Here is a 17,535-nt window from a genome sequence, read left to right on the forward strand (position 1 = left end):
TATTGTGACGACTCTTACCTGCCAAAACTCAGGACATTAGCTTATTTGGCTTTTCTCTTAGGCCTTCTTGCTGGTTTTTGACTGATGTAGGTGTGACTCTATCATTCTTGACCTATTCTGAAATCTTTTTTTTTTTTAAAGATTTTATTTTTAAGTAATCTACATCCAATGTGGGGCTCAAACTTACAACCCCAAGATCAAGAGTCACATGCTCTTCTGACTGAGACAGCCAGGTGCCTCTATTCTGAAATCTTAATACTTAATCCTTCTGGAGCCAAAATCATAAGTAACATGTGAGAAAAAAATCAGAAATGAAACAAATATATACAAACGAGTCTTTTGTTAATGTTATATTAACAGTGGTTTCTTCAAGTGTCTTATCTTGCAAGTTTATCTGAAGCTTTGGTTTTTAGCATTCCAATCAAAACATTCCCAATTGGTGGTGTCATGCCAGTGAAAGGAGAGCTTCAGACTTCAACCATTTCCTGGAAATTGGTCTACACAAAGCTGAAGAAATAAGATATGATTGTTGGCAAAGATCAGTCTTTAAGCTTTTTCATTTGCTTCCTTCATTTGAGTGTCAAGGGTTTATCCTGTCATTCAGCAGAATATGGAGACTTCATCTAAAATTGGAAAATGAAAATGATTTTTGAGGAAACTATTAGTTTTGCAAATAAGCCATAATTTCTTAGGTAAACAGTCTCTTATCTACTATATACATCATAATATTTCTACCAATTAGCTACTAAGTATTCACAAATTTCATCCCACAAAAATGTAATGAGGAAATGCTTGCAAAGTGTAGCAAAAGTTCTCTTATAGCTAAATGATTTAAGACAACGAACACTGAAATAAGCTGTCAGAGGGGACTATGGATTTTCCATCCCTGGAAATCTTCAAGAGAAGGACTAAAACTCACTTGATTTATAACCTGTGTAGAGGAGTAATAATATTTTCCACCCCAAAATGTGTCTTTTTAGCATGTGGATTATTTTAGGATGATGATGATTATTTTTTTTTAATGTTTATTTATTTTTGAGAGAGACAGAGACAGAATGCTAGTGGGTTAGGGGCAGAGAAAGAGGGAGACACAGAATCCGAAGCAGGCTCCAGGCTCCAAGCCGTCAGCACAGAGCCCGATGCGGGGCTCGAACTCACAGAGCTATGAGATCATGACCTGAGCTGAAGTCAGACGCTCAACCGACTGAGCCACCCAGGTGCCCCTAGGATGATTATTTTTAAGAAACAAAAGGCTCAGGAAGAAACTTTGACTTTCCGCCTGTCTAAAAGCATTTAGATAGAGGACCTGCTCCAGGAAGGGAGCTATCACCATAGATAACTACAGTATAATATGAACTAGGTATGGTAGACAGGGAGGAATGAACACTTTGTTAAAATTCTGCTCTGTGTCCCATCGTTTCCGTATGGTCCAGCAAACATTTACTTATGAAATGTTTACTCTTTTTCATCTTCCTGTGAATTGTCTTCATTCCTTTGAAGTCCCATACTCCTAGCCCCTTTTCCTTGGCTCAGAATGGCATATAAGCCTCAAGTGTCTGACTGTGAGCCTCAAATTCTAATGGCCTCCCTCTTAGTACTTCATTTAGTTAGTAATTATTTGGCTTTCTCCTATTCATCCGTTTCATGTCAATTTAATTCTTAGATTAGCCAAATGAATCTTGATGGGTAAAGTAAAAATTTTTCTCCCAACACCAGATAGAAATCTCTTGGGGCTCAGGGTCTCTCCAAGATTCTATTATTCTAGTATGTTCATCCGTATGTAAATTGGGGTTTGAATCACCTGATGGTATTGAGGAACAATAATAGATAAAATGCATCCTAAATCACATTTCGCGTTTAAGATTGTGACTCACTTCTCAGGAGGGTATTATTATGCTGCTATTGATTGTAATTCATATACTACTTGAAGACTAATGTAAGTGACAATTAATCAAGAAGAATTGGAATTTGTGATGCGTGAACTAAAATAAATATTGACCAGTGGCCAATGGTGAAAGTAGAGACAAAGAGAACATGAGTGAGGCACAGGAATACTTCACCCTTTAGTGGCTTTTGATGGAAAGAACATAAAGCAGTTCAAACGAGGGAAGGTGTCTGCTTTCAATGCCCATAATGTCAGTGACCCACAGCAACATACAGACACACCCAGTGTTATGCACATGGAATTGTTCCAACAAATGTGTTTTCTCACTTCTCAGGCAGAACTTGAGCCCTTTTGAGTAACAGGTACCACATTTGCTTCGTTAGGAGTGCCCCTGACCAGCAATGGAAAAGAAAGGGAACATACTGCAGTTTCAATTGTTGTGGGACTCAGGTTTTCTCTCAGCACTGCATATACACTTGGAGACATGGGAAGAAGATCTGTTGGAGAATGTGGCTCAGTTGAATCACTTCGGCTTAAAGAGATAACAAAGTACATATTGAAAAGGATTAAATGGAACTCATTTCTAGGGCTTCATCTATTTGTGACATGGAGATGCCTAATTCATTGTTTGAAATGAGAGCACTCAGCCTATTATGGAATATACAGCATATAGAAGGGCAACTTTATAATTCCAGGTATGGTAGACTATGGAGCATTCTGAAGAGTCGCTTTATGTATTAAAGAAAATGGGACATTGAGCATTGAAATGCTTTATTGTCAGGTATATGTACTCTGCTCTATCCTTCAATTTCCTGTAGAGAACCTTAGTTTTTAAAAAATAAATTCAATAGTAGATATTTTACATGTGGCTAAGGTTACTTACATTGTTGAAATGGGGATAAATACAGATGGAACATAACCTTTGTCCCCCCTTTCTGTTGGTCTTGAGACTAGAAAAGAAAGCCAGGATAAAATGTTACCAACATTATTGATAAAATTATTAAAGAGTCTAGAAAAATATAAGTAATGTTAAAAAGAAGAGAGATAATATGATTGTTTAGCGATCCACAAAAATTTTTAGCTGAATAGATGAAACAGTATTTTAGAGAACCTGAAATGTGCCAGAAGAGAACAACAAGTATCTTGACAGGCCTAATCTGACTTTGCATATTACTGTCTCCAAAATGCACGGGAAAAATTGAGAGTGAGCTATATTACCTATCTTCTATCTTCTATGTTATGTTTAAGTTTGATTGTAAAGACTGATTTATTTGTGTGCTGGAGGGATTTAAGGTAACTCTAGGGCAGCAGCAAGTCACCATCTGGGAGTTAACGACGGCAGGATATTTCACAAGATGGTGCTCGTAGATTTAGTGGCTATCCATGAACATTGTAATGGATCATATACGCTTTTATTAGAGACACAGAATGGTGAACTTACATTACAGTTACATAGCTGATTTTATTTATGTCCTGTCATGTATTTAACAAATATTTACCAATTGCTTATTTTGATCAGGTGTTATTTAAGCCCCTTTGCAACCAGGAAAGGCAGGCATGTCAAGACTTGTTATTGGTAGGCCAGCGGTGGTGGGGAATGAAGCACAGACCCCTTTGTCCCCTCCCTGCCAAATAACCAAACAATCTGAGTTGTGCGATGATAGTAGGTAAAAAATATAAAGCTTGTAAACCCCAGGCTTCTTTTGCAGAAAACAAACTCGCCTAACTTGTGACAGCTTTCTAATCATTACTTCCTCATTATTTTTCTTCTCCCAAAGTCATAGAGGTGAAGTCAGCACCACTTCTATTTTAGGAAGGAGAAAACTCAAACTCTACAAGTGGCTATAAGAGGCCACCATGCCATGGTTAAGTCCTGTCACAACTATTAGTTACTAACTACTCTGCTGGAGTTGGACAGCCCCAGCCATCCCTCCTCAGAAACTGACACACTACTTCATTTCTAAGGCTTTGACCTCCATGTACCCCCTAGGTCTTATGATGCTCAAAGTAAACATAAAAAGAGGAACTTTGTTTACTTTACTCCAGTATGAGGTCATTTTCCAAAATCTGGACAAAATAAGCAAACCGAAAGAAACTAACCTTCGCACGGCTGGGAGCTGTAGTGTTTACCAAAGGCTTTGTCTTTGGGAATGTCAGGATAAAGGAACTTCAGAGGGTTTTCAGGAATGTTTTCAGCCATAATAACCTTGTAGTCTCGAAGGATGTCAGCAAATGGCAGAGCAGACAACCGGCCTTTATTGTAGGGTTCTACAGAGTGGAATCTCACTTCTCCTGGAAAAACAGAAAGGGTGAGGGGCCTCTGGGTGGCTCAGTTGGTTAAGCATCCAGCTCTTGGTTTGGGCCCAGGTCATGATCTCATGGTTCGTGAGATCAAGTCCCACATCATGCTCTATGCTGACAGTGTGAAACCTGCTTGGGATTCTCACATGCTGCTTCTCTTTCGCCCCTCCCCCATTCTCCCTCTCTCTCTTTCAAAATAAATAAACAAACTTAAAAAAAAAGGGCGGATGAGGGGAGGAATATTCAGGCTTCTGCAGGGCATTCTTTGCGGGCATTCTTCCTACCCACGTTATCTTTATGTCACTGGCTATAAAACAATGCTAACCCTTTTCTGCAGGGTGGATGGTACGTATGGCCATGTGATAGAGGACACCCACATAGGCTGTGAAAAATTCACGGTTCTCTCTTCTGGGACAACTGTAACAACTAATTTTCAAGCTCACCGAACACATGAAAAACAGAACACACACTACACACTTCTGCAAACTGAAACACCAATAGTCAAAGTCAATACTAACTTCACATGAATAAACAAGAGTAAGCATGTACCATTTTCAGAATGGTCTACCCAGGTGAAAGTTATTCCTCCAAGGTGGCTTTCACTGAATCTTAACAAAAAGGTTCCAGGCATTTTATCCTTTAGCAAGAGTCGTTCCTTCTCTTTGCTAACAAAGCCCATGACATACCTAAAAATAGAACAATGCATAGTTTTATCTGATCAAACACTATGATTTATTACACTTGCATTTATTTCATCCACAAAGAACAGATTTGTACTGAGTGTAATAAAAGTCAATGAAATAGTCTTCTAAGATTAGATATCAGTACTCTGTGAAGAATGTAGGAAACCGAACCATTCCCACCCCCCCCCCCCGACACTAAACATGTTTAAAAAGAAAAGAAAAAGAAGGGAAAAAAAACAACAGCATAAAAATAAGAACCTAATGAACTCTTATGGAAAATAGAACCTGTAACTCACCCATCGATCCAAAGAGGAAGAATGTGTTTCTTAATTAGATCTAATATTGCTTCAAGCCATGTCCAGAAGGTAAATGATTTACCAGGTAAGTGTTCCTAGTGGAATAAAAAAACATGTTAGGACAATGATTATTTCAATAGTAATAATTGAATATTATTTCAAATACTATTTCAATAGTAATTGATATAATAATTCAAGTTACATTTTTCAATGAAATATTTCCTCTAAGTCAGACAATAGAGTTAAAAAAATAACTGCATCCAGGAAACCCTTAAAACCCCAATTATACTATGGAGGCTTAAAAAGAAGCACTACTAAAAAATGATCTAAATGATATTCTTGTTCCCCTGTTTGTACCTTGCAGAACTTGGCCCAGGTGAGATGACCATCATTGTAGCTAGACTGGACTAAAATGAAAGAAAAGAATGAGATTTTTATTAAACAATTAAACTCTTCAATATGGTGCTCAATTTAGATTTTGCCCAGCCCCTTTCAAGAATTTCTTAAGCACCTGCTATGGGTTTACAGTGTGCTTAATACTAGGAACAGTAAAGATGTAAGATACAAAATTTATCATCTAAGAAAAATTTTTTTTAGTGGAGGAGCTAAGATAGTTTTAGGAAGAGGGTGAGTTTTTAGGACCAGGTCCCCAGTGAATGAATAGGATATAAGTTATCACAGGAGGATGAATAAACCACTCCAGTAGTAAGAATAATGCAGGATGAGGCATAGTGGACATGAACATGGCTTAGGTAGGAGACAGTAAGAGCTGCCTAATGTTGGTAAATAAACATAAATTTATGTAAGTTAGATATAGCCAGATTACCAGGAGTCCTGATTATTGCCATGAAAAGAATGAACTAGAGATCCATTAGGCAATAAGGAGCCTTTGACTACTCTGATCCAGGGAAATGAAAGGATACACAAGTTTCTATCTACATTTTTAAGGAAATTATAACCCACAAGGATAATTTGATAATAATCTGAAAGGGTATGGCCACTATCTGTACTATATATTTAAAAACTTTATTCAATCAACAAATATTTACTGAATGCCTACTATTGAATTCATAAACTAAAGTTCCAAAAGCATATTTACATTAACTAAATTTTTCAATATTCCCCAAAGGTCTGATTTATTTATTTATTTATTTATTTTTTTTTTTTCAATAGGTCTGATTTATTTATTAAAAAAAATTTTTTTTTCAATGTTTATTTATTTTTGGGACAGAGAGAGACAGAGCATGAACGGGGGAGGGGCAGAGAGAGAGGGAGACACAGAATCGGAAACAGGCTCCAGGCTCTGAGCCATCAGCCCAGAGCCCGACGCGGGGCTCGAACTCACGGACCGCGAGATCGTGACCTGGCTGAAGTCGGACGCTTAACCGACTGCGCCACCCAGGCGCCCCAGGTCTGATTTATTTAAATACCTATTGATCACATAGTAGGTACAAGTGGCAACCCAGCATCACTTGCCAAATTACACACGATTTCACTGCTGTTGCTCAAATCCATCTTTGGCCCTACTTTAACTAGAAATGCATACAAATCCAATGCTAAATGTGTTCACCCAGACTTGTCAAAATGTAGATATCTTTTGAAATTCTTTTAGAAAAATCTTACACTATAGTCACTATATGAAGTACCAATGACTATTTTGCAAGTTTAAAAAATACTAGTCAAAACTGAAATTTTCTTGATACGGAGGATTAAGTATTGCATGGGTGGCTTTGAATTTCTAGTAAATTCCCTGGTCCTGGAATCAGCTATTGTCCAGTTGTTAATGACCATTGTGATATTGACATGAAGGATCAAGGCACCATCAAGGCTTCACATCACACTCAGTGGAAATGGCACAGAAACACCCTGGAGACTGGAGAGTGGAATGGAAAGGAAGGGGCTTTGGACCTGGACAGACCTGGCCCGTGTCTTGGCTCTGCTGTGTACTAGCCACGCAGCCATGGCAAGTCACTTAACGTCTGAAACTAAGTACCCTCATCTATAAAATGTAGAAAACAATGAGATACCCTTTCTGAAGAAAGAAAACATAACATTTAGCTCTGTGCCTCACAATATGGTAGACAGTCAATAAATTATGACTATCATTATTATTATTATTGGTAGTAGTAATATCACCTTGTTCTCTAAAATACTTGAGTACCCAAAACAGAGGCCAAGTCTTCTACATCTACCAGCTCTCACCTGTAAGCTTCTCTGCCAACATATTGAGTTGATCTGAGTTAAGGCCACGACCTACGTATGATGAAAACTGCCAGCTCATCACTTCCAGGAGTTGACTCAAAGTGGCAGATGGAGGATTATTAAAAAAAACCAAGTTCTGAAATAGAGTTTTTAATGATGATTATATTCATTAATTACATTGAGCACACTATAATTCAATATATAAAGTTCCTGTTTTAAACTCTTTATGCCAATCTAAGTTAATACAGAATATTGTCTCATCTCCCTTGTGCCTTTCATTTTTACTTCTTTAGTTTTTTAAAGTTGGGGTATCTTTTGAACTGCTTTTTTTAAAAGGGTTTATTTTATTTTTAGAGAGAGAGAGCATTAATGGGGGAGAGGGGCAGAGAGAGAGAGAAAGAGAGAGAGAATCCTAAGCAGGCTCCATGCTCAGCACAGAGCCAGATGCAGGACTCAATCCCACGACCCTGGGATCAGGAATTGAACTGACATCAAGAATCAGGGGCTTAACCGACAGAGCCACCCAGGTGCACTTCTGTTGTGCTTTTTAATTGAACTGATTTTGTCTTTTCCTAAAGAGTTCCTTAATCTTTGAGTCCAATAACATATATGGCTCCATCTATCCTTGAAAGAATAATTGGGCATCTTTTAAATTTCCATAGACTATGGGCTATCAATTAACTCATATAAGTACTTAACATTGTCCAACAAATCATCGGACAAATACTCTTTTCTGAACTAATAATCTTAAACAAAACCTGTATCAAGTTATTAGTTTATCACGGGTTGGTACAAGTTACACCTTGAACAAACAAAGCATCCCACAGCACAAAAATGGTTAAGTCTCAGGCTAAAGAAGGTGACCCTACAATATGAATTCATAATTCACCTGAGTCCTGTTTTATGGATAATAAAGTAGTCTTTTCTTTTGATCTGGACAGGAGCATCTTCTGTGTGATTAACTGCAAACAAGATTGCTTGTACCAGGAACTGGGTCAACATTAATGAGAGAGAAGACTTTATCTCAGAGTACTGGGAAGCAGAAGGTATGAAAGCCAAAAAAGATGTCCTAAGGAGAGTAGCAGGGCAAGAATTAACTAACCTAGTGCAGTGCAGGGAGAAGGCCTTTGGTGAGCGGGAACTAAGCTGGGCAGCAAGAAAAAGAATCGATCCAAGAGATTTCAGAAAATGGGACTGAAAGAAGACACAGCACCCAACCCCAACAAAGAGTGGGAGATAGGAAGGGGAGGAATGGAGAGAGAGAGTTTCTGGAAAGACAGTTTCCCCTGAACCAGAAAATTGTGTCTGGATGAATGACCAAAAGGCATGGAATATAATCAAGGTATAGGAGCTTGGGTTTTGAAGCAGAATAGAATAAAGAAGAGAACCAGAGTTCACTGTTATGCTGAACTCTAAGTAGGCTGTGCATCCAAGTTTTAGGAGCTCTATATGATCTGCATCTCCAGATTCCTCATCCAGGAGCAGAGTAGAATCTAGGATGGTCAGTATGACAACTTTGGTGGCTTTCTTACAGAAGAAGGATGCTGAGGAAATCTTAGTGCAACAGTACTGTGCCAAGGACACATCCTACATCCTGGAGTTGAATGAAAAGCTCTGAGTATGTGTAGCTCACAATGGGAAATGGCATTTATTTCCAGGGGTGTAGGCTCTTCTTGGCTTTAAAGACCGGGTGGCTTCTCTAATGAGTCCTGTTCTCACTATTATCCTGAGAGGAAGCGAGGTACCATGTACCCTGTGCAGCCTTCCTCTCTACAGTTTATCTGTTTCCTCTCTACAGTTAATCTGTTTCAGATGCCAGGGCACCGGAGGATGAGAAAGAATAAGGCCGAGTCATTTTCCATGTTGTTTCCTTATTAGGCCCACTTTTAAAAAAGAGAAAGAACACTTAGAGCCAACTCATTATGTCTGTTCTTATTGCTAGAACCCAAGGTAAAAAAAATTCTTCCCTTAAGAGTGAATATTTGCTTTGAATTAGGAAGAAATGTTATTTACATTTGACCTATTTTCTCTAGCCCTTGGTGGTTTCCAGGACAACAACACTGAGGTTTTGTAAGATGGAGCAAAGGGAAGGGCTGACTCATCATTTTTGCCACTCCCTTCGCTGGTTGTCTTATAAGAAGAGCATCTGTTTTGGGCTTGCTTTGTAACTTAGGGCCACTTTTTGATCTATTTCTCAAATAACCACCAGGTGGCATTAAAACCCAACTTGAGCCTAGAATGGATTAAATCTATAATCAACCTGAAAATATTTATAATCAGATGGTAGGTTAGGCAAGATTGGTTAATGTTCTAGTCACTTATTTGGAAGCCAATTTTCTACCTTTGTAGAAAAGTCTCTTTGGAGGTGTGGCCAAAAGTAAGGAGGTAAACACAGCAGTCAGATACTAAATTCTAGACCAAGAAGTCTCCCCAAGCCCAATTAACAGAGCCACAGGATGGGCTTAGAAGTCTCTGTGACACACATAGTTGGAAGCTGACCAGACCCTCAGAAGAACAAATACCTGTCTGTCAGTTTTGCTAGTTGGAACTCTCCCAGCGTCCAAGCCCATCAGAATATATTGCTTTAAATATAACATGAGAGAGGATTCATACAACTAAATATATTGGAGTTCTGGAATAAAATAACCCAAAAAGTCATGCCAAATTTCATATATATAGATATATGGATACATATTCAAAATTCATGTCTATATATCTATCTCTCTATATATATCTTTTGATGCATATGGGTTTTATTGACAATAAAACAAATCAAATATAATTAAAGGAGGAGAAATAGGAATAGAGACTCTACCTGGGAATCATTGGTTGACACATTGTACCAAATGATGGATGCCCAAGCATTAGGTAACTGACTGACATTGGAAATCATCACCACAGGTAATGAGCTGGTCTGGTTTAAAAAAAAAAAAAAAAAAAAAAAAAAGCACTGTTATTACAGGTAGTTGCACCTTGCACTGATTTTATACTTGACTCTGTCCCCTGAAGGACTATCTAAAGGCAGCTCCACTCCTTTAATCCTGGTGTCTACACTGCCTTGGATACTAAAATGACTTGTGAAGGTACGGGCACTTTCTGAGCATGTATGAGTCAAAGTACAGGGATGAATGGAGCCATAGAAACAGGAATTCTTTCAGACTGCTTGGTCAGTTAGGTTCTCCAATATCTTCCCTTGACATCATACAAATATTTATATTTTCTCATATATATAGACTAAAATGCAGCTAATTAGAGGTTGTATTGATTTTGCAACTGTCCTCTTAATAAGTTACTTGAAAGAATTTAATTTTACATTTATCTCTGAAATGGTCAATATATTCAAGTTATGACCTGACAGTCTAATTAATGTCAGTACTAAATATGGGGCTTTTTAACTGCAGAAGATGGAGAGGTGAGCAATTCTGGAGAAACATAGCTGCCTGGCCTGCTGTGGAACTCACCCTAGTAGTACTGGTACAGAGTTTTCAACCTCATGGAATAAACAGGCTTTCACAGATAGTATGTGGAACCAATCAGCCTACATTAGTCCCTTCCCCATAACAGGTTAGATCTTTGTAGACAGTAAAATACCCAGCTTAAGAGGTCACAGAAATAGAAGTTTAGGGAAAAGAGATGAGGAAGGCATTTATGGAAACATTTTACAAATTTACATTCATCAAGACAACAAAAGAAAGGCAGGACTTTAAAACAATACATCCCACAAATAAGATCGTATCTGGGGTGTGTAAAACCGTGTTTGTTCATTCATGCACTGGTTCATTCATTTATTCGACAAATGTCGAACAGCTACTATGTGCTAGACATTGAGTGAGTCACTGGTAAGGAGTGACAAAGTCATGATGTCCTGCCTTCAAGTAGCTCAGAGTCAGTCATGTTCAATTTAATCTTCAGAATTTCTTTATTCCTTTTTTGAGCACAACGGTGACTGTTACAAGAGAATCAAAACAATGCACTGTTAAAGTTCCTATCATTTGTCTTTACTCATTATGCTAGAAAAACCTTCCTTCTGAGGGATTTTATGTAAAGGTTAAAATTTTGAAAATACATCACTATGTGACATAGTTTAAGGCTTTCCACTGAGTATTCATGACTCAGAATAGTCCAGAAAACGAAACAGCAAACATGCAATATGGGTAAGAAATTCAATCTGTATCGAATTGATAATGCCCATGAGATTTTATCATTTATATTTAACCAGAATAGTATACATTCAAACAGTAGAATGTTGACTAATTAGTAACTGACATAATGATTTTCCAAAGAAAAACAACAACAACAACAAAATAGAGAATGTACTAAAACCTAGAAAAGACTCAGCTTTCATCTACAAATGACAACAAATTACTGAAAATATTATTAGCAAAGAGTTAATTGATACCTACCTCTAAATCTATGGTCAGGCCATAGAGGCAGATCTGTGTTTCAAAGGTTATAGAATGAAGCTCTTCAGTCACCATGTGACAGCCCTAAGGAAGAAAGAAGTAAGTTGTTATCTTACAAATGTATTCCTGCTATCTATTAGTAGGCCTGCTTCTATACAAATTAATACATTCTTGAATGCCCTAAACATTCCCTATTATGGAATATTCCCTTTTATTATTTGAAGAAGTTATTTAGAGTATTATACAGAGTGAGAAATCTTCATTTCCACAAACAGAATGATTTTAAGTCTCCATAACAATTTAACTTCTGACTCAAAATTCCAGCATACTTTTGTCAGTTTAAGTGCAGACAAATAATTATTTATTTTTAATTTTTAAAAATTAGTCCTTTCAACTTACAAACTATTAATAAAAGCGAGGCATATGTGTGTAGATATAACAGAAACAAGTGAGTATCATAATTAATTTATTTAAAAAGCAAGCAAGATTTCCTTCTGGTTAAACATGGCAGGTGGAAAACATGTATTTTCCTCTGCTCCCTCCAGAAACTGCAATAAGTTTTGTTAACTTTTTAGTAAAGTAAAACTATAATCTAGATGCCCAATGAGAGGTGGGGGAGTATGGAGTGAGGGTGGCAATGAGGGGCAGTGTCTCTCAGAACAAGGGGTTGGAAGCATTGAGGCCCTGAGGCCAGAGTGAAGAGGGCTGAACAGGGGAGTAATTTTGAACCCATGTAATGAGGTCCCCACCCCTCCCTGTCCCTGGAGTGGGACAGAAGGTTTACTCTCTAGAGTGGATGAATAAGAGGAACTAGAGAGGCTATCTGCATTTCAGATCCAAGGCCAAACTGAGGGAAGGGATAAGATACAATGCAGAAAAGAGGAAGATCCTGTAAAAGTCTATGAAGAAGTCTGTGCCCCTTTCTTTGACATCTCCAGGAAAGACATCTGGGAAGTGGTCAAGATCAAGGAGACAACTTACAGACATTGCCTTTGGGGCCCCCCAATAAGACATTCAGGTCCTAATAATCACCCTTAAGTCTACAATTCCCAACATGCACATAGAGCTTCCAGACTTTTAGTGCCTTTCTCCTAAATAGCAAACATTTGACAATCACCAAACATAACAAAACCTGTTACATGAATATTGATACAAAAATCAACAAGAAAGAACTCAGAAAAAAGAGATACTGCAAAAAAGCAAATGAAGAGTTTACAAAAAATGTATCAGGGTCAGTTTTATACATTAGCTTAACAAATAAATGGCATAAGAATGGGGCAAATCAACCAATCATAATGGGTGGACATCAGTTGGATACTGATTTGCACAAACCAACTGTAAAAAGATCTTTTTGAGAAAATGGAGAAATTTGAATAATGGAGTTTTATTAAGGAAAGATTTTAAGAAATTGCTATTTTTTTGTTTTTTTGTGTTAAGTGTACTGTGGTTAAGGTTTTTAAAAACCTCTTATCCAGAAGTTTTGCCTACCAAAATATCAATGAGTAAGATGTTATCCTATCTGGAATTTAAGTACTCCAGAAAAAAAAGTGTGTGTAGAGGGGGAAAACAGATGAAATAAGACAGGCAAATGTTAATCATTGTTGAAGTTGAGTGATGTATAAATGGAAGGTTCATTGTATTTCTCTCTCTCCTTTTGTGTGTGTGTGTGTGTGTATTCACTAAAAAGCCCAAGATGTTTAAAGCTCTTTATTAATATCCTTAAAGATGTAACAAATATATTACATCAGTGAAACAAGACTAAGATTCTATCAAAAGGAACATTCAGAAAATAATAATTAATAATTAAAAATATAATAAGAGAAATAGACAAGTCAGCAGAAGGACTGGAAACAACGTGGAAGAAATGTCCCAGAAAGTAAAACAAAAAAAAAAATGAAGAAATTAAAAAAAAATAGGATAGAAAAGATAGTAAAGAATTAATACACAAACTCCAATAACAAGCTAACAGAAATTCCAGAAAACTAATAGAGAAAATGGAATAGAAAAAAGATCAAAAGCATAACTCAATGATAACACTCATACACTGCTGATGGGAGTTGGTAACATCACTTTACAGAATAATTTCTCAATATCTAGTAAAGTAGAAAATGCACTTCCTAGGATGATGGTGAAAGGAATTAAAAAAACCCAAAAAATAAAAAAAATAATTGTGCACAGAATCATAGGGCAATCAGCCCAAATTAGAGCGAGTGATGGAGGATTCCCAGAGGGATGTTGCCAAGAAAAAAGAAAAAAACAAAAACTCAGATTGAGTTGTTTGGCCATATTGCAAAAAGTTTTCAAGTTTTGAAGAAGGGTTTTGGGCTATATTAGTGACAGGTACATAAAATAAAGTGATGAAATAAAAAAAATTGAGGCAACTAATAAATCCAGGGAAAATTAAAAGTAATACAAGAATGGAAATACAATTATACTATGATATATGGTCAGCTGTTAATAATTTTTATATACTCATAGTAATGTAAACATTGAATATATTGACTAAGCCAAAATATATTATATAATGATACTGTGAAGGTGGGGGGAAATTTACATGTATGGAAATTTGCTATAAAAGAGCCATAGTTTAACCTTTTATAGAAAGAATTCAGGAGTTGGATATATAATTTAAAAAAAAAATCAAGAAATGGTAGGGGCATCTGGGTAGTTCAGTCAGTTAAGAGTCCAACTCTTGATTTTCCTCAGGTCATGATCTCACTGTCGTGAGATTAAACCCTGCATTGGGTTCGGTGCCAGGCATGGAGCCTGCTTGAGATTCTCTCTCTCTCTTTCTCTTTCTCTCAAAAAATGCTAGTATGATGTTAGTATAATACTTCAACTCAAAAAATGATCACCTCTGAAAAGTGGGTTTAGAGTGGGAAAGAGTGGGACAGAGATTGCTGTTTTCCTTGATGAAACCTTACAGCACCTTGCTATGTGCCCAAGACCAGCAGCACTGTCATATAAAAGCTTGTTAGAAAAACAGGATCTCTGGCCTTATCCTAAGCCTACTGAATCAGATTCTGCATTTTAACAAGAACCTCGGGTGGAATTTGTGAGGCAATGAGTCTCAATGTGCTGTATCCACATTATGTTTAGTCTCAAAAGAGTTGTGGAAAATTTGGAGACGGTATAAAAGCCTTCAACAATTAAAAAAAAAAAAGCCTGTGGGAACCTGTAAACAGAAGTGGAATTATTGAGACTAGAAAGTTAGGGTAGGATTGGAGGCAGCAGAAATGACCTAATATTGAATATGTATTAATAACAAGTTGGAATCTTCTTGTATTAAGTTTCAAATAATAAAAATAGTTCTAATATGATGATATGAAGGACAATTACATGAAGACTTTATTGACAATGAGGAATGTTAAACTTAAGGATTTGTTCCTGAAAAGGAAGCAGAAAGTTAAAGACTCCTCTCTCCCTTGGGTTAGACCCGTGTGATATCTTACATTGTCTTCAGGTAGCTGGATTCATGGGATTGCTTCTTACTGGGTTAGCAGAAATTATGTTAATGGAAATTTTGCTTACAAATCCCTTAGACCATCCCTAAAATTACTCCCAGGACATCCAACGCATGAAATAGCTAGTTTCCCCCCAAACCTCTCCTGTCTTGAAATAAATAAATTGCTGTTTCTTCGGTTGAGCATGAGATGAAGGAGTCAGGTTGTGTTTAGGCACCAAGTTGAACAAAACCCACATTTTTTAAACAACAGAGAATCTCACTGCCCTATATAGGGTATTTACACTATGCAAACCCTGGGACAAACGAAGAATCCACAATTTCATGTTCACTAACGGGTGCCTTTCACATTCTCACTAAGTTCAATGGCAGACAGGATGATATAAGCCTGCGTAGAACATTTAAGAGGCTTGAGGCAAGCACAGGTGGAGACCCGTATACCATATGTCTAAACATTTAACCATTATAAATCAAATTAACAAACTGATATATGATATAGCTTCCTGCCTTGACATCTAAGCTTTCATATTACCTAACTGGCCAGGTTTCAACTCCTCAAAGTTCCACTGGAACATGGTGGCCTGGAGAGAGGTGGGCCAATCTGGACCATTGCCCATTCCCCCCACCCCCACTTCCACCTCTGTGAGAAACCTCACTGACTAGTGTGGCCCATTGGCCTCTGCTTGTGTCTAGAAATATTTGCATTGGTGGTGCCATCTGTGCTTGGGACTCTGGGAAAGCACCCTGCCTTGATCCCACAGACATCTTTCTCAGTGTTGGGGGGGGGGCACAGCTGGCAGACAGCTAAAGAGAGCCTTTTTGAGTATGAGGTCCTATCCATCCCCTATACTAATAACCTCTATAGTCTAATTTATACAACTAAATGTAAATATGATATAATTATTCATGATTATAGATGATTTCCTCAGATCTCTGTGTTATGGCACCTGTGTATTCACACTCCAAAGTGTGAGAAACCAGGACTCCACAGACAGAGCAATGACGCTTAGAGTTGTCCATTAACATTGGGAAAAGGCTTCGTGCTTTGGTTATTACTTTACTGAACTGGAATGTAGATGGTGAGAGGTTTCTTCAGTGATTCAAACTAATATCTAATGATTACTTAAAACCTCTGATGCAGTTGTGAGGCATACTGAGAATGAAATCCAGCAAGGAAGCTGACACACAATACACATGACTGGAGAAAAGTGCTCTGACAAAAGGAAGCGTCATTAACTTTCAAAGCTTGCATGGCCATCAGTCAAAGTCTTTATTACTTTGTCAGTGTAGTCCAAGCCAGGGACGCTATTCAATTTCACATTCTCAGGGTCTATTCTTTATAGACTGGGGAAAACATTGTGGAGAACGTGCACCATTAATGGCTGTGTTAAAAGCCATCCTAATCAGCTGAGATGATTATGGATTTAAAACATCCATATATATGATATTTGTATTATATGGCACTGAAAATATAAATGGATTGACTTTATTATACTTGTAAAGAAAAGCACACACTGGATAATCTGCTAAGAAATTGGAAAAGTGGCAGAACAGCTTGACCAGGCTCCATCTGGAAAAAAAACACACAACCTCAGGAAAGGTAGGTATAGATGTCACCATATTCTTCTTTTCTCTGCTCAGTGCCAAATAATACACCCTGGAAACCTAGACTATGTTAACAAATAGCTATGGCTTTTGACTTGACAGGAAACCTCCGTTAAGAAAATATGACTGGGATAAAGCTAATTTTCACCTAAATTCCTTGCTTATCTCTTAACAAGCCATAGTCTATGATAATGTTTCATGGGGAAGACTACATGGAATAGAAAACAATCATCCATTCACCTAGAGTGTATTTGTTGACTACCTATCATGTGCTAGACACTGGCTTAGATGCTGGGAAACAATGATAAAAGGGGAAATGATGGTACAATCACAGGAGATACAGACCCCAATCACAGAATCATAGGAAATAGATGGAAAATGGCAACTAATTCTCAGCCTCACACAGTAAATAAAATAAGGGGACTGTGTGGAGGGTGCCACATAAAAAGTTAACGTTTTTAGTGTTATCCTTGTACTGACGTCTCTTCTAAAAAGTGTTGCAACTTCTTAAATTGTTCAGAAGGAAATCAACTTCCTGTGACAATGCATGGGCTAGTTGGCGTGTGAGTAGTGGATCTGTGTCTGAGAACCCTGAACCTTGAAAGAACATCTGTTTGGCTATTCTGTTCAATGAAACTCAAGTCACCCAGGCTTTACTAATAGCTTCTTTGTGCTTCATGACTTTCCACCACATAAA

General features: G+C 37.5%; 1 protein-coding gene across 8 annotated transcripts in view; it reads right to left on the reverse strand.

Moving 5' to 3' along the window:
- Positions 1-323: 323 nt before the first annotated feature.
- Positions 324-17,535, reverse strand: part of STAT4 (signal transducer and activator of transcription 4) — a 116,034-nt gene continuing 98,822 nt past the window's right edge. For 5 of the 8 annotated variants that reach the window (XM_023259573.2, XM_023259571.2, XM_023259574.2 and 2 more), the window contains 10 exons: positions 11,771-11,854; positions 10,183-10,281; positions 7,368-7,503; positions 5,523-5,572; positions 5,166-5,260; positions 4,736-4,872; positions 3,986-4,177; positions 2,769-2,835; positions 2,213-2,417; positions 324-623 (listed from right to left, as the gene is read on the reverse strand). In XM_023259573.2, coding sequence (XP_023115341.1) covers positions 2,216-2,417; positions 2,769-2,835; positions 3,986-4,177; positions 4,736-4,872; positions 5,166-5,260; positions 5,523-5,572; positions 7,368-7,503; positions 10,183-10,281; positions 11,771-11,854 — 1,062 coding nt within the window. In that variant the 3' untranslated portion in view covers positions 324-623; positions 2,213-2,215. The remainder of the gene's footprint in view (positions 624-2,212; positions 2,418-2,768; positions 2,836-3,985; positions 4,178-4,735; positions 4,873-5,165; positions 5,261-5,522; positions 5,573-7,367; positions 7,504-10,182; positions 10,282-11,770; positions 11,855-17,535) is intronic. The other 3 variants (XM_023259572.2, XM_023259577.2, XM_023259578.2) reach the window with 3 other exon arrangements.

Source organism: Felis catus, chromosome C1 (genome assembly GCF_018350175.1).
Source record: "Felis catus isolate Fca126 chromosome C1, F.catus_Fca126_mat1.0, whole genome shotgun sequence".
Taxonomy (NCBI): Eukaryota; Metazoa; Chordata; class Mammalia; order Carnivora; family Felidae; genus Felis; species Felis catus.